At 36.0% G+C, this 27,272-nt stretch overlaps 2 protein-coding genes across 5 annotated transcripts in view; one reads left to right on the top strand and one right to left on the bottom strand.

Moving 5' to 3' along the window:
* The window catches only part of GREB1L (GREB1 like retinoic acid receptor coactivator), a 143,018-nt gene extending 139,293 nt beyond the window's left edge, over positions 1-3,725 (top strand). The window contains exons 30-31 of the mRNA XM_047087027.1: positions 1,376-1,514; positions 3,083-3,725. Of these exons, the coding sequence (XP_046942983.1) occupies positions 1,376-1,514; positions 3,083-3,246 (303 nt within the window). The 3' untranslated portion in view covers positions 3,247-3,725. The remainder of the gene's footprint in view (positions 1-1,375; positions 1,515-3,082) is intronic.
* Positions 3,726-9,177: 5,452 nt separating this feature from the next.
* The window catches only part of ESCO1 (establishment of sister chromatid cohesion N-acetyltransferase 1), a 74,336-nt gene continuing 56,241 nt past the window's right edge, over positions 9,178-27,272 (bottom strand). For 3 of the 4 annotated variants that reach the window (XM_047086897.1, XM_047086898.1, XM_047086899.1), the window contains 4 exons: positions 20,781-20,870; positions 17,577-17,720; positions 15,599-15,786; positions 9,178-10,389 (listed from right to left, as the gene is read on the bottom strand). In XM_047086897.1, the coding sequence (XP_046942853.1) occupies positions 10,242-10,389; positions 15,599-15,786; positions 17,577-17,720; positions 20,781-20,870 (570 nt within the window). In that variant the 3' untranslated portion in view covers positions 9,178-10,241. Of the gene's footprint in view, positions 10,390-15,598; positions 15,787-17,576; positions 17,721-20,780; positions 20,871-21,412; positions 21,537-27,272 lie in introns of those variants that run through there. The other variant, XR_006963505.1, reaches the window with a different exon arrangement.

The raw sequence follows: 27,272 nt of genomic DNA, 5'->3' as shown, positions 1-27,272 counted from the left end.
GACAATTTAGGGTATCACAGGAGACCTTTGTAGCTGTCACTTCACCACTTCCCACTCTAGGATTTCTTTCTTTGCCATTGTTTCCTTATTTTGCATTCTTTCTCTTGTCTCAAATTCCCCATCAGTGTTAGTTTTTGCCACTTGCACCTTTGACCACTGATGGCCTTCAGAGGACTTTATTTAAGGGCTTCTGCCACAAAGCTTTCCTCTACAATTATTATTAATATTTTAAAAATATTTAACTGTTCACTAACATCCTCTGTAAATAAAAGGTATAAAGAAAAAGAATCACTTGTAATGGGAACAGTAACATTTTGGTAAACCGTATTTTAGGTTTTCCTCTTTGTATGTATTAAAACATACATACATTCCTCTTTGTATGTATAAAACTCTTAGGTTTTCTTCTTTGTATGTATTAACATATACAATATCTTCAGACTGAAATCCAAATGTATTCAATTCTGGAAACTGATTTTTAAATCAATTTTACTGAAATTTCATAAGAATGAAAATGTAATCTACACCATGAGTTGTAGAAGGTACCTTAAAAACCATTAGTATCTCTAAGTCATGTGTCTAACCCAGGCCTCTAGACTCCTCCACCCCAGGGTCCAGGGTTCAAGATGTTAGACAACACAGTCTCAACACTACTACTAACAGCAACTAACAGTGAATACCTACTAAGTGGTTTACAGTGTTTATTTCATAAAACAGTCCTATGAAACAGGTACTACTACTATTTCGCCAGAGAAACTGAGGTATGGCAAAATGAAGGAAGCCGCTCAGTGTTACCCAGCTACTAAGCAGAGGAACCAGTATTTGGATCCAAGCCGTCAGGTGCAGTCATTAAGCCATGCCCCTGTTCTCAGGGTCTCCCAACTATCTTACCTCCGTGTAATTTTTATAAAGCTATCTTCTTTACATGAAAGCCATATAGAACTAAATACTTAAAATTATGCACTGCTTGAAGCTTCTGTCTGAAAATTTAAGTGTATTTAAATGAAAAGCTGATTACCTTATTGATGAGAATTTAAAAAAATTAAATTTCATCCCAAGTGTGCCTTTTTGTGGAAGACCATTTTTCATTTTTACAAAGACATTTAGGTGGAGAGGCCTGTTTCATTTCTTACTACTAATTTTCTCGTAACTGTCCTTTATCAAGAGAAACAAGATGTAAATAGGTTAAAACTTGGCACACTAAATAAAAGAGGTGCAGAATTTAAATAACCAACCTATTTCAGTTTCAATTAAAAAAATGTATGTCCTTTACCTTACCCTGGAATAACTAAATAGGCAGGTACTGACTTATTCAGCTGAAGTGCAGATGTTTTGCCTGCTTTTTGAAATGCCCGTGCTGTCTGCTTGATGATTCCAGGTGGCCATATGCTACATCAGCTCCAGACCCCACTCCAGCAATGTCAACTGTGAAGGGGTGTTTTTCAGTGGACTTCTCTTGTACCTCTGTGACTCTTTTGTAGGTGCTGATCTTCTGAAGAAATTTAAGTTTCTAAAAGGTATACCAAATTTAGTGTCTTTTGTTTGTGAATGCCATTGTTCCTGCTGAACAAAATAGGGAAGTGAGCCAAAAAGCACTTTAATAATCTTTTTTGCCAGTGAATACCCTGCTTATTTTAAACGAGGGCCATGATTTTCTTAACTGGGGTGTGGGTGGAATCAAGTCCATCATACCAGGACAAAATACAGATAGATGGCCAGAAATGTGACCACATTAAATGTTTTTACCATTAATTCTAGAAAAGAATGATGCAGTGCAAGAAGAGAAATAATGCTTTTCAAATAATCTCATTGTAATAAAACTCAGCTTAATGAGATGTGATTCTGGTATAGAAGCTAAAGTTGCTTCAACAGGTATGCACTGTACAAAAAGATCTGCCCAAGGACAAACTGCAGATTATGTATCATGAATAATCCTGACAAGATGACCTCTGAAGTCGGTGAACAAAGTATGATTCACCATACTGTGCACAGGCCACTGTGAAAAACAGTATAGAGGTTCCTCAAAAATTTAAAATAGAATTGGGGCACCTAGGTGGCTCAGTCGGCCGAGCACTGGACTTCGGCTCAGGTCATGATCTCACTGCTCTTGAGTTTGAGCCCCGCGTCGGGCTCTGTGCTGACAGCTCAGAGCCTGGAGCCTGCTTTGGATTCTGTCTCTCCTTCCCTCTCTCTGCCTCTACCCCGCTCACACGCTGTCAATCACTCTCTCAAAAATAAATAAACATTAAAAAAAAAAAAAAAAAAAGAACCATATTATCCAGTATTCCACTACTGGGTATTTAAAGAAAATAAAAGCCCTAATTTGAAAAGATATATGCAACCCTATGTTTACTGCATTATTTACAATAGCCAAAATATGTAAGCTACCCAAGTGTCCCTCCATAGATGAATCAGTAAGGAAGATGTATTTGTATATAATGGCATATTACTCAGCCATTAAAAAGGAGGTCTTGCTTTTGCAACAGCATGGATGGACCTGGGTATATGATGCTAAGTGAAGTAAGTCAGAGAAACAAATACTGTATGATTTCACTCATGTAGAATTTAAGAATAGATGAACATGTGTATTTACATATGCATAAAATACATATGGAACAGTGAGGGAGGGAGGTTGCCTCTCAGGACATTTGGCATTATCTGGAGACATTTCAGACTATCACACTGGAAAGTGCTGCTGGCATATAGTGAGTAAAAGAGAAACCAAGGATGCTGCTAAAATATCCTATAAGAACAGAACAGCCCCCATAACAGAATTATCCAGTGGTGCCGAGTGGAGAACCCCTGCTCTAGACACATAGAACATTGGTTTTACCATCGGTTACCACAGGGGAAGGGAAGATTTTTCACTTTACACTCTTAACTTTTGAATCTGATAACTCAAAACTTGAGTTTATTTTTGAACTCAAATAAGATGAAAATTATAATGAGCAGTTGTGACAGGTTACTTACCTATATGTTGGTTCTCAGATGTGTCAGCTTAGAGGACATAATCAGAAAAAGATGATAGGCTCTTCGTAATTTCAATCCCTGAACCTAAGATGCACTTCTGCCTTTTTTTCTGAAGGTGCTACCCTGTGTGTCATCTGCCAAGACAGAAGCTCCTTACGCCAAACAATTGTCCGCTTAGAGCTGGAGGATGAGTGGCAGTTCCGCCTCCGAGACGAGTTTCAAACTGCTAACAGCAGTGATGACAAGCCCCTCTACTTTCTTACTGGCCGCCACGTATGACCTTTCGGAGACACCAAAAATAGCAAAGGGATGCCTAGGTGGGGTGGGGCAGAAACATTTATTTGGGATTTTTTTTCCTTTAAAGTACAATCACTGTGGAGCAAAGTGCAACATATTTGTTCTCCAAAGAAATCCGCCCCTCCAACCCCAATCTGAGGCAGGTCTCTGGGGTATCACTCTCTTTCAGTTCCACTTTTGGGACCTTCAATTCAGGTTAACTCCACCCTAGGCAGTTATGCAATTACTTAAGACATGGTCTGCCATGGGAGCCTGAGGAGGGTGTACTTTGGAGAAATAACGTGGAGTTTGCATTGTTTTTTCTACTATACTGTGTTAGGGGGAAAACGGACTCTCAGCATTAGCTAGCCTGAATGTGTTACATGAGACTCACACCACTGGTGTGGAATTAAATGAAGATTAACGTTTGAGGCCTGAACCCTCAGTTTCTCTTCAGATCTGTACTTTGGTACAGTACTACTCAGGGGTCTGAAATGATAGAATGTAGAAGATATTTGTATTTTAAAAAAAAAGAAGTAGCTTTGTCTTTCTCTGTGCAGTGTTAGTTTAAGATTTATAATCTTATATGTATTGAAACTTTTGGCAAAATTTCCACACGAGTTAAAAGTTTACTATTTAAACTGAACAAACAAATCAGTAAATGCAGAGCAGGCACTGTATGCATTTATGCAGCTTCTCCTTGCTGAAATTCCTTAGGTTTTTTTCATGCTTTAAAAACCTTTCCAGTCTCTAAGCACACTATGTCTATGAGAATATGGAACAGAGTTTAAACTTGTACAAGGAGAACCTAATTCAGTAGTTGAGCCAATTAAGAAGCTTTCAGCAGTCACCCCATACCCACCCTGTTTGGTTGGGATTAAGCAGTTGGCACCAGCAAAGCTAAATGTCAGGCTCTGGTTCTGTGTGGAATGGAACTAGTTTGTTTCTTTTCATGGCCTCAAGCAAAGCTTCCTTTAATAAAAAATACACTGAATAAATATCAGCTACCTTATAATAGACAACAACACAAAAACTGCTGAAATGGGAAACAGAGCCATAGGAAGACCACTGTTTTAATCTTACCAGTGATTCTTTTGTGAGGAGTAAGAAAGATTCCATTAAAAGTCTCTGACTCACTAAAATCGGTAGGGGGTGTTTTTTCAGTACCAACAGTGTAAGTTTCTCACCATGTATTTTAATCAAACCCAGACTTTTAGAAAATGTTCTAGAACAAATGAAGTCCTTTGGAAGTTTGTGCTTAAATTACTCTAGTTCTCATCATTCAACAATTTGACATTTTTCTCATGAGCCCACACATACCACTTAAAATGGCCATTTTTACTTGAATTGAAGTCTTACTTATGGCCTGAAACTACTGAGAGGTGGCTGACTCAGCCTGCATTTACTTAGAACAAATAACGTTAACGGACCAGCTTTATTAGCTTGTGATAACAAAGAGTTTACAGTAGTGAAAAAATGGAATGTACTAATCTGAAAATGGTTTGCAGATCTCTTGGTTTTAATATAGCTTACGATGCTTTAAATGTATTTTGAAATGAACAATTCCTTTAAACCCCATTTTAAATTCTCCTTCAACGAGGATCTGCCTTATGTATACTTTAAAAATACTCATAATTTCAGTACAGAATTTTTGGTAAAGAGGTACGTTTTGAAGCAGGTTGATTTAGATATGAATGTATTTCAATTGTTCCTGTTTTGTTGAAAGGGCCTAATGCAGAGGATATCAAAAAACCCACTGTGCAATATTCCAATATTTATAGAGCAAATAAAATACTTGAAATAATCCCAAAACACTTGTAACTGGGGCAGATGGCCTCTCAGGGTTTCTTCTGGCTTTATGGCTTCAAAGTCTTTATAAAGTGTGTTTTTTTAAAGTAGTAACCTTAGATGCAGGTACTCCATATTAGGGCTGTACTCTGAAAAATCAAATGATTGTGATCTCTTAAATACTATTAAACCCTGTGGAAGAAAAATGCCAGAACAAAGCCAAAGACCATCACCCCAAAGATGGAGAACTCAAACTGACCTGCCTATTCTTCTCAATGCCTATCTTACTAAGGTTTGGATCTTTTAAAATCATCTTATCAGTATAATTCCTTAGAGAACGTTAGGTCCTTCTCCTTTAAGGATAAAATTGCACAAGCACAGGACACCATGATTTGTTAATACATACCTTGGTGTGTTCAGCTTCAAGCCTTGCCATCCTTTAAAACATTGTGGTATGAATGTGTTTGCTAGGCCTGCATAATAATTGATCTATAGACCTGTTGAACCTTGCCATGTATGACAGTTCACACAGGTTAATACTGAATGTAAACTAAAATTAGAATAAGAATTGTTGTATTCAATTATTTTGGCTGTAATTTATGCAACTGCTTTTTGTGATTCTTAGAAAAGGAAGCACCTGTGTTACCTTATTATTGTAAAATTTTCTTAACCAAAATTTGGTGAATTACACTAGTCGGTCTACCTCACATTTTGTTTATGATTCTAAATTGTCTTTTAAGTTGTGTCTACCGTATGTTGTCTTTTCATTTAATTTGGTGAATGTATTAAAATTCTCTCCCATCCCCTTAAACAGGAAAAGTGTTTTCTTTACCCTGATTTTCTGGTATGTCCAAAAAAGACTGGAAGTCCACAGATCACAGGCTGGATGACTCTAAGATTCAACTATTCTCACCTAACAGTTCAAGAAAGTGTTAAATAAATACTTGTTGAGTGAGAAGCTGTAGCTTATACAAAGAAGATGTACACACATATAAAGTATCCACACATCATGCACATTTGCAGAGTTCCATATTATGGATGACAGATCTTACAAATGATGACTATTAGGCATTCTAATTAGGCATTAGAATTATTCATAGTATAACCCCAATCTTTTATAGATGGCAACTGTATTCATTTTGGTGTCCTTAGAAACAGAACTTTGGGGTGCTAGAACTGTGTAGTATGACATGAGGTGTTCATCTCCATTTCCAAACTACCTAAAGAATAACTTTATTTCAGAAAAATGGCTTTCAGTTCTATTAAGTAAAGAGTGCTAGCATAGTAGACTTTGCTACAGAACCATGAAAACTCTCTTCTAGGGGTGTCTGGGTGGCTCAGTTAAGTGGCCGACTCTTGATTTTGGCTCATGAACTCACAGTTCGTAAGAGCAAGTCCTGGGTCGGGCTCTGCACTGACAGTGTGGAGCCTGCTTGGGATTCTCTCTCTCTCCCCCTCTTCCCCTGCTCCTGCTTGCACACACTCTCTCAAGCTTTAAAACAAAACAAAACACACTCTCTCAAGCTTTAAAACAAAACAGAAACACTCTTCTAGGCCAAGGACCCCTGGCTGTTACCTCAGGAGAGACGATAATAAACATTTGTTGAGTGTGGTGACAGATTTGGGAGCAAGCAGAAACTGCCAGAGATCCACTACATACTCCAAAGCAGCTGCTCCATTGGAAAGACTTAAAGCTGTGGATCTGATTGCTATTCCTTTGGATTCAACTACCTAAAGCTGGAATAACTTTCAGTTTATTCCAGGGAACAAATATCCCTCAGGCCTCTCTTTAGTCATGGAAACTGGCCCTTAAGCTTTTTCCAGGTCTAGGAGAATTCTGCCCTAGCACTGAAACCCTGGTTTCACTGAAAGAAACCATCACTAAAGATATTTCAGTAAGGGCCTCTGAGGCCAAGGGTTAAAGCCATTCATTCACACAATAAATTCCTTCTGCTCTTAACTTTCAAGTGCTGAGCTAAGGAAAGCATCTACTTCAGTGACTATGACAAAAGATGAAATAAGTTCTAAGAAAAAAAGCAAGTTGTTTTCTGACCACTTCTTTGTTCTATTTTATTTTTACTAGAATGGTATGGCAGGAGGAGGGGTTATTATAAGACAGTTATCTTCCCTTTATCTGCCCAAAGGCCCAAGAGCCATGAGAATAGGTCAAAGACATACATATGTCTACCTTCCATAAATCAAATCAGCAACTGTAACTCCTGGTGACATATGGTTAGGCAGGTCTCTGTGTTCCTATCCAGACACCCTAGCTGGGCAGCCACGCAATGTAAGCAAGAACAATTAAAATATCAATGCATGTCTATTATACTTACTGTCCTTAAGGTAGTCATACTTCACCCAATGGTAAAATACTGATTTTTTAATAATTTTGCAAAATAAAAACACTGCATGTCCTTGTAAACAAGGGCATAACCCATAAAACCTTGTGGTTCCTGTCTATACTTGTAGTTTCTAGAACATCTATACAGCAGGTATTTTTATAATGAACCAACAACTATTCAAGGGCAGCTGACAAATTCATAGGCATCTTTAGATGATCACAATTACAGAATCAACTTATTTTGAGTTTGACTGTGGCCATTAGTGGATACTCACAGTGTCCATTACTGCCTCCACCACTCTGAAAAGACCACTCTTCTTTTTCTAGTGTCACTCTTCAGCCTTCAATTGTGATATGACAGTGCTGACCATTCTTGATTCTTGAAACTCTTCCTTTGGTTTCTACCACTCTCTTCTGATCCTCTGACCTCTTCCCAGGTACTCTTCTTCAAGACTCTTAAATGATGGTATTCCTCACAACTCTCTCCTACCATGTCATTTTACAAACCTCAGGGTGGGGACATCTCCTCTAAACCTCTGAATAATTATTAAATTTCCTTAGTTCAAACTTCTCTCAAACTCTAGATCAACATATCCAATTATATACCAAACAGGTGTCTCCCCTTGGAGATTCTGCAACCACGTCAAAATCTTTACCAAAATTGAGCTCATCCTTCCTAGTCCAACTCTCCCAGTAATTCTCCAGTATTCCCTTCTGAGCCAATCCATCTATTCAGTTACTCAAAATTCCAAATTATCCTAAATTCTTTGCCATGATCCTTCTCTGGCCAGTTATCAACTCTTTCGATTCTTCCATTTTGTCTCCTCAAAGTTTATCTGTTTCCTCATCTTCATCAACACATCATAACTTTAGTTCAGTGTTTCAACATTTTTCACCCAGACTCCTATAAAGCAGTCTCTTAATCTCTAACTTCCAGATTCTTCACTTGAGTTGTCATGACCATTAAATAAAATAATGCAGCACTATATTAAAGGTGTGACACATAGCAAACACTCAAAAGTTAGATGTTACTAATACTATTCTTACAGAAACACCTAGATTGTAAAAGCTATTTGAGGGGCTATTTCTTCAATATAAACATGAAAACAGTCTTCCTAGTAATTGTAACATTTAAACCAACCAAAAGATATATATTCTCTACTCCCAGGTCCCCTAGAAAACACCAACTCTGGCTCCCCAAAGCAGCATACCATGTTTCTATGCAAACTGGATCTGTATTATGAGATTAACAGTTAATAGAGCATCTATACTACACACGAAAATTGCATGCTCTTTTTAAAAAGTTACAGTCCCTGTCAGGCAAATGATGACACCAGGGGTGACTGTAAGAGTTTAAAGTTCAAAGGCAAGGGAGTGTCAAAAGTCAGACCATTATGATGAGTCAAAGGGAAATATTTACACCCCTACAAAGAAGAGTACAGAGCCTTATACCACTCTATAAATGTGAAAAGCATACATCTATAGGGGAATAAAATACACACCTGATAATTTAAAGCTCTAAATTTCAGCTGGTTTTTAATGAAGATATGATTATCATTTCAGCTCATAAAAATAATCTATGTTAGACCATAGTGGTGCTTCATTCTTGGGCTATGGCTCTTTCTTCAAAAGATCAGAATATTTCCATGTTAGGATTCTGCTTTTTGAAGACCAAGTTCAGAATTGTTACTGACATACTGATCCTTTGGCAAAATGGTGAAACTTTTAAGAAGCCACTATTTTAATTCTATTTTAAGGTATCAAATTTAACTCCCTGAAAAAGCACAAATGACAACACACTGTCATCACATTTATCACTTAGAAAAAGCTATCAAGTATTTTATTATTTTATTCTACATTATATACAAGGTCATAAAAGGCCACAGCAGTTTTTCAACATATAAACCCTTTAAAGTAGAGGGCACTATGAAGGATAGACAAGTATCAAAATGAAGTCCAGTAACGCAGGCATATACTCAGTGTAGTATTTCTGAGGAATAACAAAGCAGATACCAAGTCATCCATAGTTAGCTTACAACTATTCCACAGGTTTTTATAAAACCTCTTTGGGATCTGTTACTAGCCTAAGTGTACCCAATTAACATTTATTTTAAGAAATAAAACCAGAGTGAAAGAATAATAAACTTTAGAGGGTATTTTCTAATTCTAGTCACTACAATAAAGCTCTCCAAGAAGGAAAGCCTCTATTTTATACCACCTTCCACTTCCTCCTGCATCGAGAATAGGAAAGAAAGAAATGGAAGAAAATGCTCAATATTCCAAATTCTTCCTGCTTATTTGGAACTTTGCTTTTTTGCAGGGGTTCCTTCAAAATGTATTTCAGACCCTTTAACAATTAGCTTTGAATTCCTAAATAGGCAATATTGCACCCTCCTTGAATAGTAACTCAAAAACATTGTTTTCCGCTCTTTAAAAATACAATCTTTAAAACTATAACTGGTATCAGCAGATCAATATAAAAAAATACAGTACCAAGCTACACTGGTATATTTCCATATTAAGAACTTCAAAATATACTTATCACTGAGACCATAGTCCTTGCATTAGTTTTCAGTCCACTATGAACAATTATCTGCTGCATGTAAACATGTCTAAATAACTATAGATAAAATACATCAATCATAAATTTCTGTAAAAGATAATAAAATATCTTCTTTAAAAAACAAAACAATAATAAGCTATTACTGCATTGTTTCCAATTTTATGAAAATGGAACAACCTTATGGTTGTTGCCAGTCCTGAGTTCATTGTAATAAAAATGGCCCTAGTTCCTGGTTAAAGTCAGCAACCAATCCATTCTCTTCAGTAGATGTCTTCTAGTACTGCAAGCAAGAGGCAAGAATTTGTTTTAAGTGTTATTTTGTCCATTAATAAAATTATATACCAGAAACTGACCAGTGCCACAGTACTGTGTTGCAAAGAGTTTTCCATCAGGAGTGGGATCTGAGAAAGCAATTTCTTCTTTACTCAAATATGAGCCATATATAAAGTTACTCCTATTAAAAAAAAGGGGGGGGGGTGTGAAAGGGTAAAAAAAAAAAAAAATTATTATTTTTATCATTAAAATTGGAAAAACCTGTCAACTACAATTTGACCAGAAAGACTTTTCAAGTAATGTTTATGTTCTAAAAATCATTGAAAATAACTGTTCACATAGATTATTAATAATGTGAGGTAAAAAAATTTTTAGGATGGGAATGCAAGCTAGTGCAGCCATTGTGGAAAACAGTATGGAGGTTCCTCAAAAAACTAAAAATAGAACTACCCGACGACCCAGCAATTGCACTCTAGGTATTTATCCAAGGGATACAGGTATGCTGATTTGAAGGGACACATGCACCCCAATGTTTATAGCAGCACTATCAACAATAGCCAAAGTATGGAAAAAGCCCAAATGTCCATCGATGGATGAATGGATAAGGAAGAGGTGGTATCTATATACAATGGAGTGTTACTCGGCAGTCAAAAAGAATGAAATCTTGTCATTTGCAACTACATGGATGGAACTGGAGGGTATTATGCTAAGTGAAATTAGAGAAAGACAAAAATCACATGACTTCACTCATATGAGGACTTTAAGAGACAAAACAGATGAACATAAGGGAAGGGAAACAAAAATAATATAAAAACAGGGAGGGGGACAAAACAGAAGAGGCTCATAAATATGGAGAACTGACAGAGGGTTACAGCAAGGAGTGTGTGGGGGGGGATGGGCTAAATGGGTAAGGGGCACTAAGGAATCTACTCCTGAAATCATTGTTGCCCTATATGCTAACTGATTTGGATGTAAATTTTAAAACTTTATTAAATTAAAAAAAATTTTTTTAGGAAAGCAACAACGGTTTTAAAAACATTTACTCAACACCTTTTCATGATAAAAACACTCAACAAATCAGAGTAGAAGGAACTTTCTCAACCTGATAAAGAGCATCAGAGAACATTAAAGTTAATGTGAAGACTGAAAAGTGTCCTCCAGAGATCAGGAACAAGTTAAGGCTATCTGTGTTTGCACCTCTTCCATTCAATAGTGTACTTAACTGCAGGCTCTAGTCAGGGCAAGTAGACAAGGAAAAGAAACTAAAAACCAGATCAGGAAGGAAGAAGTAAAAAACTCTCTTTTTGGACACTTTTGGATGATCTTATATATACAAAAATCCTAAGGAATTCACACACAAAAAATATTAGATCTAATTAAAAAGGAGTTCTGCAAGGTTGCAGGATACAAGATCAAGATTTAAAAATTAATTGGGGGTGTGCCTGGGTGGCTCAGTCAGTTGAGCGTCTGACTTCGGCTCAGGTCATGATCTCATGGCTCGTGAGTTCAAGCCCCACATCAGGCTCTGTGCTGACAGCTCGGAGCCTGGAGCCTGCTTCTGATTCTGTGTTTCCCTCTCTCTCTTCCCCTCCCCTGCTCTCTCTCTCTCTCTCTCAAAAATAAGTAAACATTAATAAAATTAAAAAAAAATTAATTGGGGCGCCTGGGTGGCTCAGTCCGTTAAATATCTGACCTCAGCTCAGGTCATGATCTTGTAGTTTCTGAGTTTGAGCCCCTCATCGGGCTCTGTGCTGACAGCTCAGAGACTGGAGCCTGCTTCAAATTCTATGTCTCCCTCTCTGCCCCTCCCCTGCTTGTGCAAAAAATGAATAAACATTAAAAAAAATTTTTTTAATTAATTAGATTTCTATATACTTGAAATTAACTATCTCAGGAGTAAGTTTAACAAAAGAAGTGTAAAACCTGGAAACTTAAATAAAAAGAAAGATAACCCGTGTTTATGAATCAGATCCATGGCTGCTTTTGCAGAAATTAACAAACTGGTGTCCTAAAACTCATATGGAAATGGAAAAGTCATTGAATAGTCAAAAGAATCTTAAAAAAGAACAAAACTGAAGAAGTCACACTTCCTTATTTTACAACATACTACAAAGCTACAGAATTGAAAACAGTGTGCTACTGGCATAAGAACAGATCAATGGAATAGAATTGAAGACTCCAGATATAAAACCCTGACAATCAATGATTTCAGAAATGGGTGCAGAGACCATTTGATGGAAAAGACCAGTCTATTTAACAAATGGTGCTGGGACAACTGGATATCCATATAAAAAAAAAAAAATGAGTTTGGGGGCTCCTGGGTGCCTCAGGTAAGCATCCAACTTCAGCTCAGGTCATGGTCTCACGGTTCCGTGAGATCGAGCCCCATGTCGAGCTCTGTGCAGACAGCTCAGAACCTGGAGCCTGCTCCAGATTCTATGTCTCCCTCTTTCTGTGCCTCTCCCCTGCTCATGCTCTCAAAAATAAACGTTAAAAAAAATTAAAAAAAAAAAAAAAAAAAAGAATGAGGTTGGATCTCATCTCACAACATACACAAAAATTAACTTAAAATGAATCAAAGATCTAAATGTAAGAACTAAACTAATGAACTCTTAGAGGAAAATATAGGTATAGATCTTTGTGGCCTTGCATTAGGAAATGGCTTCTTAGGACACCAAAAACACAAATGACAATAGAAAAAGATATATAATTTGGAGTTCAAAATTAAAGACTTTTGTGCTTCAAAGCACATAAAAAAGATGAAAAGACAGCTATGAAATGGTGGAAAATACCTGCATGTCCATCAACTGGGATGAAGAGATAAAGAAGATGTGGTATATATACACAATGGAACATATATACACAATGGAACATATATACACAATGGAACATTACTTATATACACACAATGGAACATTAAATGAACGAAATCTTGCCATTTGCAACAATGTGGATGGAGCTAGAGTGTACTGTGCTGAATGAAATAAGTCAGTCAGAGAAAGACAAATACCGTATGATTTCACTCATATGTTGAATTTAAGAAACAAAACAGAAAAATATGGGGGGGGGGGGGATGGGAGGAGGGAGAGAAAGGAAAACAAACCATAAGAGACTCTTAAACATGGCGAACAAACTGAGGGTTGATGGAGGGAGGAGGGTGGGGGATGGGCTAGTGGGTGATGGGTATTAAGAAGAGCACTTGTTATGATGAGCACTGGATATTATATGTAAATGATGAATCACTGAATTTTGCTCCTGAAACCAATACTACACTATATGTTAACTAACTAAAATTTAAATAAAAATTTGAAAAAAAAAAAAAATTTGGAGATCATATATCTGATAAGGGACTTGTCTCCAGAATATATAAAGAACTATTATAAGAAAAAGAAAAACAATGGACACAGGATCTGAATAGGCATTTCTCTAAAAAATATATATAAATGGCCAATAAGCACATGAAAAGATGGTGAACATCATTAGTCATTAGGAAAATGTAAATCAAATCCAAAACAAAATACCACTCCACACTCATTAGGATAGCTAAAATTATGACAGGTGTTGGTGACGATATGGAGCCTGTTATGTGGCTGGAGGGACTGTAAAATAGTGTAGCTGCTTTGATAAATGAACAGTTTGGCAGCTCCTCAAAATGTTACACAAACAGTTACCATATGGCCCAACAATTCTACTCCTAGGTATATACCAAGAGAAATAAAAACGTGCAAACCAATTACCAAGAAATAAAAACACACAAAAATTTGTACATGAATGTTCATAGATTATTCATAGCAGCCAGAAAGTATAACCAACCCAATGTCCATCAACTGATGACTGGATAAATGAAATGTGGTGGTATATGCATACAATGGGGTATTATTTGGCAATAAAAAAAGGGATGAAGCACACAGATACACGCTACAACATGGATGAACCTTGAAAACATGCTTAGTAAAATAAACCAGTCACAAAAGGTCATATATTATAGGAATCCATTTATATGAAATGTTCAGAATAGGCAAATTCATTCAGATAGAAAAGTACATTAGTGATTGTAAGAAGGTGGGGGAGAGGGAAATGGGGAGTGATTTCTAACAGGTGTGGGTTGTGGGGGGACAGTGATGGAAATGTTCTGGAATTGGAAAGTGATGATGGTTGCACAGCCTTCTGAATATACTAAAACCCACTGACTGTATAGATGAATGTTATGCTACATAATCACAGCTCAATACGGCTGTTTTTAACAAAAAAAAATTTTTTTATTAGCCAGGATACAGACTATTAGAATTTTCACACTGTAATCTTAAAGGAGGGGCAGGGCGCCCGGGTGGCTCAGTTGGTTAAGCATCTGACTTCGGCTTTGCGCTGATGGTGAAGAGCCTGCTTGGGATTCTCTCTCTCTCTCTCTCTCTCTCTCTCTCTCTCTCTCTCTCTCTCTGTCTCTCTCTCTCTGCCCCTCCCCCACTTGTGCTCGCTCTTGCTCTAAGTGAATAAACTTAAAAAAAAATTAAAGATAAATAAAACTGCTTTTCATTTAAAAAAACAAAGGAAGGGCAATGCCCTCATATTTAGGACTAGTATTTCAGCAGCTGCATTTTCCAGGTTTAGTTTTTAAAGAGCTAGAAATATACCTGCCTGCACTCATCATGAAAAGTGTGGGTAGACCTGAGCCCTCCTGGATCATTATTCACAATAAAATAAGGGGGAAGAGACCAGAAACACATTAAGGCTCTAAGATTTCTAGAGCCTTATGACCTCACAATGATGAATTACTTTGAAAGCTATACCTACAGTAATTGCAGACAGGGATTTTAGGAATAAACAAAAACAAGAGACTGACATGAAAACCTCATCTGCATGATTAATTTGAACCTCCATTAATCTGTTAGCAAAGGTACTTTAAAAGAACAACAACAAAAAAAACATGCAATTTATCTGAGTCTTTTCCTCTATACCTTTAATTTAAAATCAAGCAATAAAAGCAAAAAGAAAAACTAGTAAGAGACTTAAATAATTTACAAATAATATTCTTAAATTAAGACAAATTTTCCTAAAAGCTAAATTCCCAAAAAACTTCCCACACTGATCTGATTTTCTTTAAAATTCTCTGATATTGAACACAGTTTGAAATAAGTGGGTTATTCTGCCCTAATATAGTTACAAGTAAGCAAAAATGGTTTACCAGTATTTAACTGATAGTGCTTTCTCCCCCCTCAGATTAACTTCACATAAAAAACACAGATCCAATATGCTGACAATCTTACGCAAATTTTAAATTAAGAAGATAAAGATTATACATTTAAGATTAATTAAATGCCAATCTTTATACTAAAAATCTGCTGAAATCTTAGAACAACAGAAAATGACTTGAAGAATTACATTCAAGTTACCTTAGGCATTCAATCATGCGAGAGGCAATTTTCTTCCGACGCATCATGCTGAATACCCATATCCGACTGATCCCACAGATTGCAGGCTCTGGCAATGTTGAGCAGCACCAGGCTTTCTGCCTTTCAAATCTGACTTTTTCTTCTTCTGACCTGATGACTGGAAGTTTCTCTTCTATAACTCTGTAGCCCTAATATATCAAAATTAGAGGAAAAAAATTTAAAGTAAGAATATTAATTATCAGTTGTCTAGTACTAACCTTAGTGAGGAGGTCACTACATGTGTCTGGCTTCTTAAACTATGGGAGTCACGTATATTTTCACTCCCACTTTAGCAGGAAATAGACCTGAATCTCCATTCTATTCTAATTCACTTACTAGTTATGTCACCATGAGAGAGTTAACTAAGATTTGAGATCCTCATCTATAAACTAGAGATATTTATCACCTCTTTCAGAAAACTGTTGAGAAATTAAATAAGGTAATACATACAAAATACCTTGCCATCATGGCTGGCCCATAATGGCAACTGAATGTTATTTTTTTCCTCTATTACCCACATTCCAAGGACCAGCAAAGCACATGTGAAGAACTCAGCAGTCGTAACAACTGTCTGTGTGATTGCTGCCACAGTTTTAGGGTTCACAGCTATGCAAGAACTAGGAATAGGAATGGCAGAAGAATCAAGAGTTTTAAAAGCTGCTTTCCCCACACTCCCGTCACTTAAAAAAAAAAAAAAAACCACCAAAGTGCTTTAAAAAGCATGATGTCTCCTCTACCAGTCTAGTTGGACAACAACCAGCCTTCTGATGGGGCATGGTACAAAACTTAAAACAATCAGACAATACAATGAAGAATTAACAACAAACAGCCATTACATAACTATCTTCTAAACACTGCAAAAATCATTTGTGGAACTAGGCAGAACAGAAATGAAAAAAATACAAGGGTTTGCACTACGTAAAATTAACTCAATTTCAATATGGCAAACTCTGCAAGCCATTTCATATCAAATTTATATCCCCAAATCACCTTATCAGCTATTCATTTAAATCAATTTTGTGAAAATAGACAGCAAGATTCATAAAGCTATACAATTTAAGGCTGAAATTTTTTAACATACAGAAATTAGTTCATGCAGACTTGTTTTGACTTTGTTTCGTTAGAAAACTTTATGATAAAATATACATTTGCAGGCAACTATTTATATACTAAAAGATACCAACTGAACAAAAGTCAAATCCAATGTGCACTGAATTCATGAACAAGAGCTCAGCTGAAAAAAGCCAATTTAAATAAGGTATGCCTTCTTTGAGCATAAACAGAATCTTCTGTTCTCCTAAGTTGGTCTATTAGTACATAACTTACCCAATGTGAGCATATACCTTTTATCGTGATTCTTTTATTTAGTTTTTGTACAATTTGGCTCCTAAATACAAACCAAATTCTTACCTAGCACTCAACCAAAGAAGTGGTGATCTATTCTGGAGATGGGCAACTTTTTATAAAGAAAGGCTTTGTAGCCCACCTGACTTCTGCTGCAACTACTCAACTCAGTCTTTGTAGTGGAAAACCAGCCACAGACAATATGTAAGCAAAAGGATATCACTATTTTACAGTAAGATTTTATTTACAAAAACAGGCTGGGTTTTGTCCTCAGGCAACAGTTTGCCAACCTTTGCTTCATTCCAGTACTAAAGCGACTGAGGCATACATTACATTAGTCTCCAACATGGAAACTTCCTACACAAAATTTTACAGTGCTTTCGATTTATAAAATTTTTATTTTATATATTAACTTGAGAAACTAATTCTCACGCAAGATACAATTCCACTTAATAATAAATTACAGGAAATCTGACATTCACATGCTTCCTTACATCAAATGTTGATAAATTTACCAGGATTATGTTATTCAAGTTTACACAGTAAACCCTTTAGCCACCAAACTACATATGAACACTCTTTAAAAGTCACTTACCCACTGGATATGTTCCGCAATTAGGCAACCAACTACTTTTTTGTCATTAGAGATAAACAGAAGTGTTTTAGTTCTGGAATAGCACATTAGTGGAGCCTGTTGGAAACCTAAATCATTATCAACCATCTCTCTAATCTCGTCAACCTGCCAAATAAAGAACAGTATTTTTTGTAACAAAAAAAGCAATGTATAGATGTAAAAATATACTATTACAGTTCAGTAAGTTGAGTATATTATTCGAAGGACATTGTTTAAAGAGTTCTTTGGGGGGCACCTGGGTGGCTCAGTTGGCTCTAGGGATCAAGCCCCATGTTAGGCTCTGCACTGAGCAAGAGAACCTACTTAAGATATTCTCTCTCTCTCTCTCAGTTCCTACTCTCTCTAAAAATAAAAAAAATTTTAAATTAAAAAAATTGGAATGCTTATGCTGACCTACTGACCTGTTTTTCAAGGCCTGCGGAACAATGTGCAGAATGAGGTAAGAAATGGACAGTAATGCCAAGACCAGCAGTCTAAAGAACAAAAACAGTGAGAGTTTCTACAACGGACAATAAGAACATTAAAGCTTCCCATTAGAAGCATCACGGGTTTGAGAACTGGAGAGAGCTTCACTGGAATCTTAGCCAGGCAAGCCACTTTTCTTTCCAAGCCTTAATTAGTACTCTCATCAGAAAAATGGAAGTGAGAGTAAAGAAACACATGTTTATTCCTTATCAACCATTGGCCAGATATTATCTTACTTAAGTCCAACATCTCTTCAAAGTCTATGGTTCCTCACTTTACATGTGCAAGGAAGAAAATTCAAAGGTAACTTTCCCATGTCAGATACTGGACATCTAGAAAACCAAGGAGCAGAGATTTGAATCCTTAAATACTAATATGACATCAAACCATGCTTCTTGTAGTTTACCTCCTAGAACTGTGGTCAAGGTCAAATACAAGCTCTAGCTCTTGTAGGCACTAAAAGGTTTTTGTAAGTACTCAAACATTACTTCTTTCCCCAGTTTAAAAAAAAAAAAAATGCAAGAGGCACCTGTGTGGCTCATTTGGTTAAGCACCTGACTCTTGATTTCTTAGATCATGATGTCACAGTTTATGGGATTGAGCCCCAGGTTGGCTCTGCACTAACAGCATGGAGCCTGCTTCGGATTCTCTCTCTCCCCCTCTCTCTCTGCCCTTTCCCTGCTCAGGCTCTCTCAAAAATAAACAAACACTTAGCAAATACAAATAATCAGTCCAACAAATACTCATTTGTGTTACTAAGTTTAAAATGAAAATAACCCCTAAGAGCATTAAGTCTTCATACCTCTGACATGTAGAATACCATGTAATAAATCCTTTATTCAGGGATGAAAACTCAAGTCCTTTTAATCCTAGAACAGGAGCCCATAATACAACTCATATTTCAGTTCCTAAAGGCAAATGACTCACAATTCCTTAGATTTTCATTTTTAACCCATTATGGGATATTAACTAGTAACATACTGCATTGTTACTAAGATTCTGCCTTGAGAAACTAAAACGAGGATGTTCATATTTACTTAATATTCTTAGTTACGAAAAGTCCAAATGCCACATGTGGTGGTGTAGCAACTGTTCATTTCCAAACGGTAATGGCTGGAATTCCAAAAACTACATAATTTTCATTTAGTCAATCACTAATCCAATATTAACTAACAAATATTTGTTTTTATGACAAGGATCAATGTTTCAAATATAAGACAGGGGGCATAGTTATGTGTCATTCTAAATGCTATTGTCTATATTATTAGGCAGTGGTGTAGTATGGGGGCTTATTTGGTTATCTGAGATTGTCCCGTCATAGATAATACAGGGTTATCTGAAGTCAAAAACAGTAAGATAAAGTAGAATGTTAGCTATATTTTCAAATGATAGGGTTAAAATGTTTCTTTCAACCTCCCTTTCAAGTGAAGTTATCCTAAATTTAAAAAAAAATTGTTTTTAATAGCTACTGATTTTTGAGAGAGAGAGAGACAGAGTGTGAGGAGGGGAGGGACAGAGAGAGGGAGACACAGACTCCAAAGCAGGCTCCAGGCTCTGTGTGGTCAGCGAAGAGCCTGATGTGGGGTTCAAACTTACAAACTGCGAAACCATGACCTGAGCCGAAGTCAGACGTTTAACCAACTGAGCTATTGGTTAAGTTATCCTAAATTTAAAGAGGTCCAATTGTTAATCTAAAAATAAGCATAAATAATTTTCCTTGCATTTTCTAGACATTCTGGACATAGCTCAGTGAAATTAAGATTTACATATAGACAACTGGACCCATTGCTGTACATTACAAGGTACTTCTGAAAAAGCATGTGGAAATTGGAAAAAAAAAAAAAAGATACTTGATGTAATAGAATGATTCCAGACTTCATTATCTCTCTGGTTTATTTCTCCGAACCTTCAAAGTATGGAACTCTAAGTTTGAGTAAAACCTGGTTCACACTAGATAAGAGGATCTTTTTAGGTTTTCTACATTATAGCTATAAATCAGAATATATCTTTTTTCTCTTAACATTATATGATTACCCCATGCTTAATCTCAGAATTACTACTATTATATCCTCTTCTGCAATAAGCTTTTATTTAAAAATTTACTCTCAGGGTGCCTGGGTGGTTTGGTTGGTTAAGCATCTGACTCTTGATTTTGGCTCATATCATGATCTCACAGTTCATGAGGTCGAGACCCACACTGGGCTCCACGCTGACAGCGCAGAGCCTGCTTGGGATTCTCTCCCTCCCTTTCTCTCTCTCTGCCCCTCCCCTGCTCGCTCTCTCTCCCTCAAAATAAATAAACTTCAAAAAATAAAAATAATAAAAATAAAAACTTACTCTCAACATGAAACTTTAAAATTGTTCATTTTAATTTTCAGTTATTCACATTTTAATTATAATTCTGATTCTTAAAGTCACTTATGTGGCATCATAAACTAGCATGCCTATTATATCATCACTCAATTTACTGATAATATGGGACAGTAATCAGTTCACTAAAAATTTATTTCACATATCCCAAACTCATTACAAGTTTAAAGCATAATTTTTCAGTTGGGTTGTATTCTTTATTCTTTAAATGCTTATTGCTTGTTTTCAGAATTGGTGTTTAAATATGCTATGCCAATAATGCATTACACTGTTAAAAGTGGCTACAAAATTACATTACCCATTCTACATGAAATTTCACTGAAAATTTACCTTTTTCAGAGCATACTTTGGGTCTTCAGGAAGAACCATTATTATCCTGCCATCAGGATATTCAGCCAGAATTCTTTCTTTTTTCCAACCCTAGATATAAAAAACATGAATGAATTTTATTACCATATTTCATTTATCATATTCATGTACAAGAAGAAAAATATATTGCTGTGTCTAAAAGTTGCAAACATGGAAAAATATTCTCATTAATGTTTACATGATACAATCAGCTATTTTGTTAAGCATACAATAGGTAAAATGCAAGCTAACTTCTCTATACTAATCATTCAAAAGTCTAATACCACAAGAATATTTTTAATTTACCATTTCCCATTTTAAATTAATTTTGAAAATCACACACCAAAAGCAAGCCCCTTAAAAGAAGTGATTCCCAGAGCCTGAAAGATAACTGTCCCAGTTTCTTGATAAAAGAACTCTTAAATTCCTTTGGAACATGGTTACCTCCACAAACACACACTCATGGTTTTATGTCTGGCATGCCAAAGACCTCCAGGAGGTTTTAAATGAACTGATATGCATGCAGTAGCCCAGTATGTAGTAAGGAATAGTTTTTATTCTTATTGATCACAACTATCAAAGTCACAAGAAGGAGACTATAAAAATATAACTACCTTCTAAGAATCTAATAGGGAAGGAGAAGCTACGTTGTGTGTATCTGAAGTTAAACATACTCAAAAAAAGAGAGGTAATAAACTCTTCTTCAGATCCACACTCGTGGTGATTAATGAGCAGAACCTGCATGAAAAAAAAAACAAAACAAAAACCACTTAAATCTAGTAAGATGGGACTGAACCAGAGGTTAAAACTAGGAGCTTTGAAGTTAATAATAAGTACAGAAGGAATGAGCTTAACTGGTTGTTCCATTTGCCTTACCCAATCAACTTTACATTTAAAAAACAAAAACAAAAATAAAAACAAAAACAAACAAAAAAAACTTTCAAGAAGCAGTATGTACTTCTATTAGAGAAAACCATGATCTTCTGAAATCTTTTAAGACTATGAAAGCTCAATAAAACCAAGAAAAAGACAACTACATTTTTTTTAATACTATGGCAAGTTTGAAAGGAAGCTGATTTTCTGTTAAAAAATTTAGAATGGCTTTTTAGGAGAGGGGCAGGATCTTAGGGACAAAAAGTCTAGTAATAAGCTTGGTAAATGTAACAATTTGAAGTATTTAAAATGAGAATTTGTTTAAAAAACAGAGCACACAAAGATAAAGTAAAATTCAGTTGATTGTAATTATGATTGGTTAAAAGGTTCTCAAGATTTGAAAAGGAGCAGAAACAATAGACACAGAAGTCATTTTTTTTTTCAAAATAGAAATTAAATCTGAATTTAGGTAAGCAATTTTTAAGGAGTATAAAAGACATTACCTCTTTTAAAACAAATTTATATTACTATGTTAAGTTAGGAAAAGCTTTTTAAAATATATCCACTTTCCATAAAATGAAAACAGACTTTTCATCTTAAAAGTTAAACTATAAATTCAATGAAGAACTAGAAAATTTAAGTAACCCCCACTTCTAAAAAAGTCATATCCTGAGCTGAATTATCTAAAGAAAATCTGATCAATTTACCTATTACCTTTAAAACAAAAATATTGGTCTAATGTCATTATATTGCACCATAAGCACTAGACAAATTATTTTGTTTTACTGACTTTTTAGTGTAAAACTTTCTCCTGAAACAATTTGAGACTTGCACATTCATGCAGAAATTCTATCACAATTGGATTTGACAAAATTTTGTGTTTTATATATGACTGTTTCTTCACATACATATAAGCAGCAAGCATTTGCAAAGGGCAGAGTTACTATTTCTTAGGTTTCTAATACTCATGAAGACAGTGTATTTTAGTGAAAACTGTTCAAAGGTTTTAGAGTAAAAGTTCAGGGTTTAAAGCCCTGTTCTTGGTAGTTACTAGCTATATAACTTGTACAAATCACAAATTCTCTGTTTCCAGATCTAGGCTATGTACAAAACGGCTGTCATCACCTCCATCACTTAGTTGATTAAGAGAGTTGTATTTAAGATAATTCCTCACACAGAGTAGCCACTCAGTAACTTCTATTCTACCTTAATAATGATATCAAACTAAGATCAGTGCCCTACTCTAAAAAAACCCAAGTTGATTAATAAAGTCCCCAAAGTTAAATAAACAATAAATTCAAACCACAGACAGATGAAAGAACCAAGTAGGCTAATGTCTGTCAAATAACATACTTAAGACATTTATATGCCTCCACTGTAGTTATCTCTTTCCTGGAGTTAATAACCACATGATCTTCCTGACTTTAAAAAGTTTAGAGGAGATTGTTGCCTGAAACTGAGGCAGAGGTGAAGGTTGTGGGGGAAGGGTGCATACAATTTACAGGAATAACCAAACAGCCACAGCTTTCCACGAAGATGCAAATTCCAACTCAGTGCATTTACACTTCTCACCTTTAGCTCTAAAATGTTACATATATCCCTCTGGTAGCAAGTAATATTTTCCAAACCCCAAATTTTCTTAATTCACCTATCTGGCTGTGAAAAGCAAAAAGCTTTATATTCCTAATAGCAATCAATGATTATTTTTTGTTCCTTGCCACTGTACTTACTCTAAACTTTAGAATCTAAAGAATGAAAAGGATTTCTCCTCTCTTTCCATTTAAAAAGGGTATTAACTGAAAACAATATACATTAAGTGGTGGAAACACTGATCTATCTATACAATTACCAAAATTCACCAAGATCTGTGCATTTAACTGTTTGTAAATTATACCCCAATTTTTAAACCTCACACTAATCACGTTCATAAAAAGGCTGAAGGAGAATACCCATGAAAAAAATACCTTGAGAAATAAAAACAACAACCAGCTTTTGAAAAGATTACCAATATTGCAAGAAAAAAAAACAGGGAGAACCTTCAGATTAAAGGAGACTTAAGGGACGTGCCAACGGATGCCAATATACGGATCTTAATTCAAACAAATAAACAGTATAGAGAATTATATTTGGAGAGCTTTGAACTCTAAGGGAATCTCTGATAGTAAGGAATTAACTGATTTTTCTTTAAAGGTGCAGTTATCTTTGGGCGCCTGGGTGGCTCAGTCCATTAAGCATCCGACTTTGATTCTGATCATGATTTCACGGCTCATGGATTCAAGCCCTGCACCAGGCTCTGCTGTCAGCACAGAGCCTGCTTCAGATCCTCTGTCTCCCTTTCTCTCTGCCCCTCCCCCTGCTCGCTCTCTATCTCTCTCTCAAAAATAAACATTAAAATTTTTTTTTAATTTTTTTAAATTAAAAAAAGGTGTAGGTATATTCTTTAAATTACTTCTATGGTGAGGTGCCTGGGTAGCTTGGTTGTTTAAGTACCCAGCTCGTGACTTCAGCTCAGGTCATGATCTCACGGTTCATGGGTTCCAGCCCTGAGATGGGCCCTGTGCTGGTAGTGCGGAGCCTGCTTGGGATTCTCTCTCTGCTCCTCTCCCATTCATGTATGCTCTCTCTCAAAATACACAAACTTAAAAAAAAAAGAACTTTTATAGTAAAAATAGTCATCTTTTCATCTTTTAGAAATACAGATTTAAAAATATCTATCAAAATGATAATGTGACACCTGGGGTTCGTTTCAAAATAACTTAGAAGGCTGGATGAAAGAAGACTGTCCGTGAATTGTTAATTATTAACACTGGATGATAAGTACATGGGCATTCATTAGCGTATGTGTGTGTTGTATTAAACTTTTTATTTTAGAAAATTCAAACCACCCATCGCCAAAACACTATCAATGGCCTAAGGCTTGTTCAAGCATCATTTATTTAGAAGTAAAAAATAGGGGTGCGTGGGTAGCTCAGTCAGTCAAGCATCCGACTCCTGATTTTTCAGCTCAGGTTATGATCTCATGGTTCATGGGATCAAGCTCTGTCAGGCTCTGTGCAGACAGCGCGGAGCCTGCTTGGGATTCTCTCTCTGTACCTCCCCTGCTCACATGCACATATGCTTTCTCTCAAAATAAATAAACATTAAAAAAAAAAAACAGAAGTGAAAAATAATGCAAAACAAATCTAGTTAGCATATCAGTTAGACCTAAGGTAAGGAAAAGGAGTGAATGCAACAGGGGCACAAAGGGGCTTGAGATGCCAGTAATGTTTCTTGTCATATGGGTGTTGACTTTGTCAAAACACCATATTAAGCTGTGTATTCATTATTTGTGTACTTTTTTTTACATGTTGTATTTCATTTGATCTTAGCCAAAAGGCCAAGAAGCGATTACATGTTGTATTTCAATAAAAATTTTAAAAATAAGTACAAAAGCAATTTGAAAAAACATTTCAACAGCCAAGTTTAAGAATTATTAAGTATTGAAATAATTAATTTTTAAACCCATCTCTTTTCAAAATCATAAGTCTTCAGAAATGAAAGTAAATTAAAATTAAAATTAAAATTAGCTCCGTCAAAATTCAGTTACATTTGATAGTTACCCAAGGCATAAAGTATAAAAAAAAAAACTGCTGGAAAACTGCAGAAATTCCAATGCAGTGTATAAAAAAATTTTGAGATCAGACAGGAAAGCTAAATACCGTCAAGAGGTCAGTTCTTCCTGATTTGATCTACATATTCAATGTAATCTCAATCAAAAACCTCATCAAGTTGTTTTATGGATACTGACAAAATGATTCTAAAATTTATATGAAAAAGCAAAAAGGGTAGAACAGCCAACACGATACTGAAGGAGAGGAACAGTCAGAAGACTGATGCTACCTGACATCCAGACCCCTTCCAGTGGCAGTCTGGGAAAGGAGCGGCAGGCACCATGTCTAGCCATGAAGGTGGCATGAAGTCAGTCCCTGAAGCAGGTCAAGGAGATGGATGAGATAAGGCATTCAAACAGAAAGAGGAGTAGAAGAAACTCAAGGGAGCTAAAGCAAAGGCCGTGGGGAGGGGTCTCCTGGCCACAGGTGGAATTAAGAAATCTGGCAAAAAGTAAGCTGTTCCTTGTGTCTGTGGCAATGGTGATACTTATTTCTATCCCTGTTTAAACATCTGGATTCCTTTTCATACCAGCTGTTGCTATCTACAGTTAGAATGAAATGTTTCTTAGATTCTATTGTACATTTGAGAATAAGCTTTCGAAAAAAAAAAATCAATCATTAAAAAAAAAGACTTACTACAGGGGCGCCTGGGTGGCTCAGTCGGTTAAGCATCCGACTTCAGCTCGGGTCATGATCTATCTCACAGTTCACAGGTTCAAGCCCCGCACTGGGCTCTGTGCTGTCAGCTCAGAGCATGGAGCCTGCTTTGGATTCTGTATCTCCCTCTCTCTCTGCCCCTCCCCCATTCACACTGTCTCTCTCCTTCTCTCTCAAAAATAAATAAAACATTAAAAAAAAGACTTACTATAAAGCTACAGTAATCAAGACAGTCTGATACTGGTGAAAAAAGAAACACATATATCAGTGAAACAGAACAGAGAGTCCTAAAATAAACCTACATAAATATAATCAACTGATGTTTGATAAAATAGCAACAACAGGGACAAGACAGTCTTTTCAACAAATGTTGCTGGAATGATTGGACAGCCACATGCAAAAAAAAATAAAAAAAATAAAAAGGATCTAGATACCATACTTCAAACCCTTCACAAAAATTAACTCAAAATGGATCACAGACCTAAATGTAAAAAGCAAAACTGTAAAACTCCTAGAAAATAACAAAGAAGAAATCCAGATAACCTTCCAAATGGCAATGTCTTTTTAGATACAACATCAAAGGCACAATCCATGGGAGAAAGAATTGATAAGCTGCACTTGATTAAAATTAAAATGAAAACCTTCTGCTCTGCAAAAGACACCATCAAGAGCATAAGAAGACAAGCCACTGACTGGGAGAAAATAATATAAATGAATAGCTGATAAGGGCTGCTATCCAAAAAGATACAAAGAATTCTTAAAACAACAAGAAAAAAAAACACCCAAACTAAAAGTGGGCCAAAGACCTGAACAAACACCTTACCAAAGAAGATATAGAGATGGCAAATAAGCATATGAAAAATGCTCCACATCATAAGTTATTTAGGAAATGCAAATGAAAACAAGATACCACTACACACCTATTAGAATGGCCAAAACCCAGAAAAATGACAATACCACACTCTGACAAGGACGTGGAGCAATAAGGAATCTCATTCATTGCTGGTGGGAATAGTAGAGCCAATGTGGAAAACAGTTTGGCAGTCTCACAAAACTAAACTTACTCTTACCATACAATCCAGCAATCACACTCAGTATTTATGAAAAGGAGTTGAAAACTTACCTCCACACAAAAGCCTGCACCTGTACATGGATGTTTATAGCCACTTTATTCATAACTGCCACAACTTGGAAGCAATCAAGATATCCTTCAGTAGATGAATGGATAAATTAAGTATGGTACATACAGACAATGGAATACTATTCAGCACTTTTTAAAAAGAAATGAGTTATA

Source organism: Lynx rufus, unplaced genomic scaffold (genome assembly GCF_022079265.1).
Source record: "Lynx rufus isolate CCGP_SWC_20201006 ecotype Redwood Valley unplaced genomic scaffold, mLynRuf1.p SCAF_22, whole genome shotgun sequence".
In the NCBI taxonomy this organism is placed as follows: Eukaryota; Metazoa; Chordata; class Mammalia; order Carnivora; family Felidae; genus Lynx; species Lynx rufus.
This window is presented reverse-complemented; position numbering and strand designations above follow the sequence as displayed.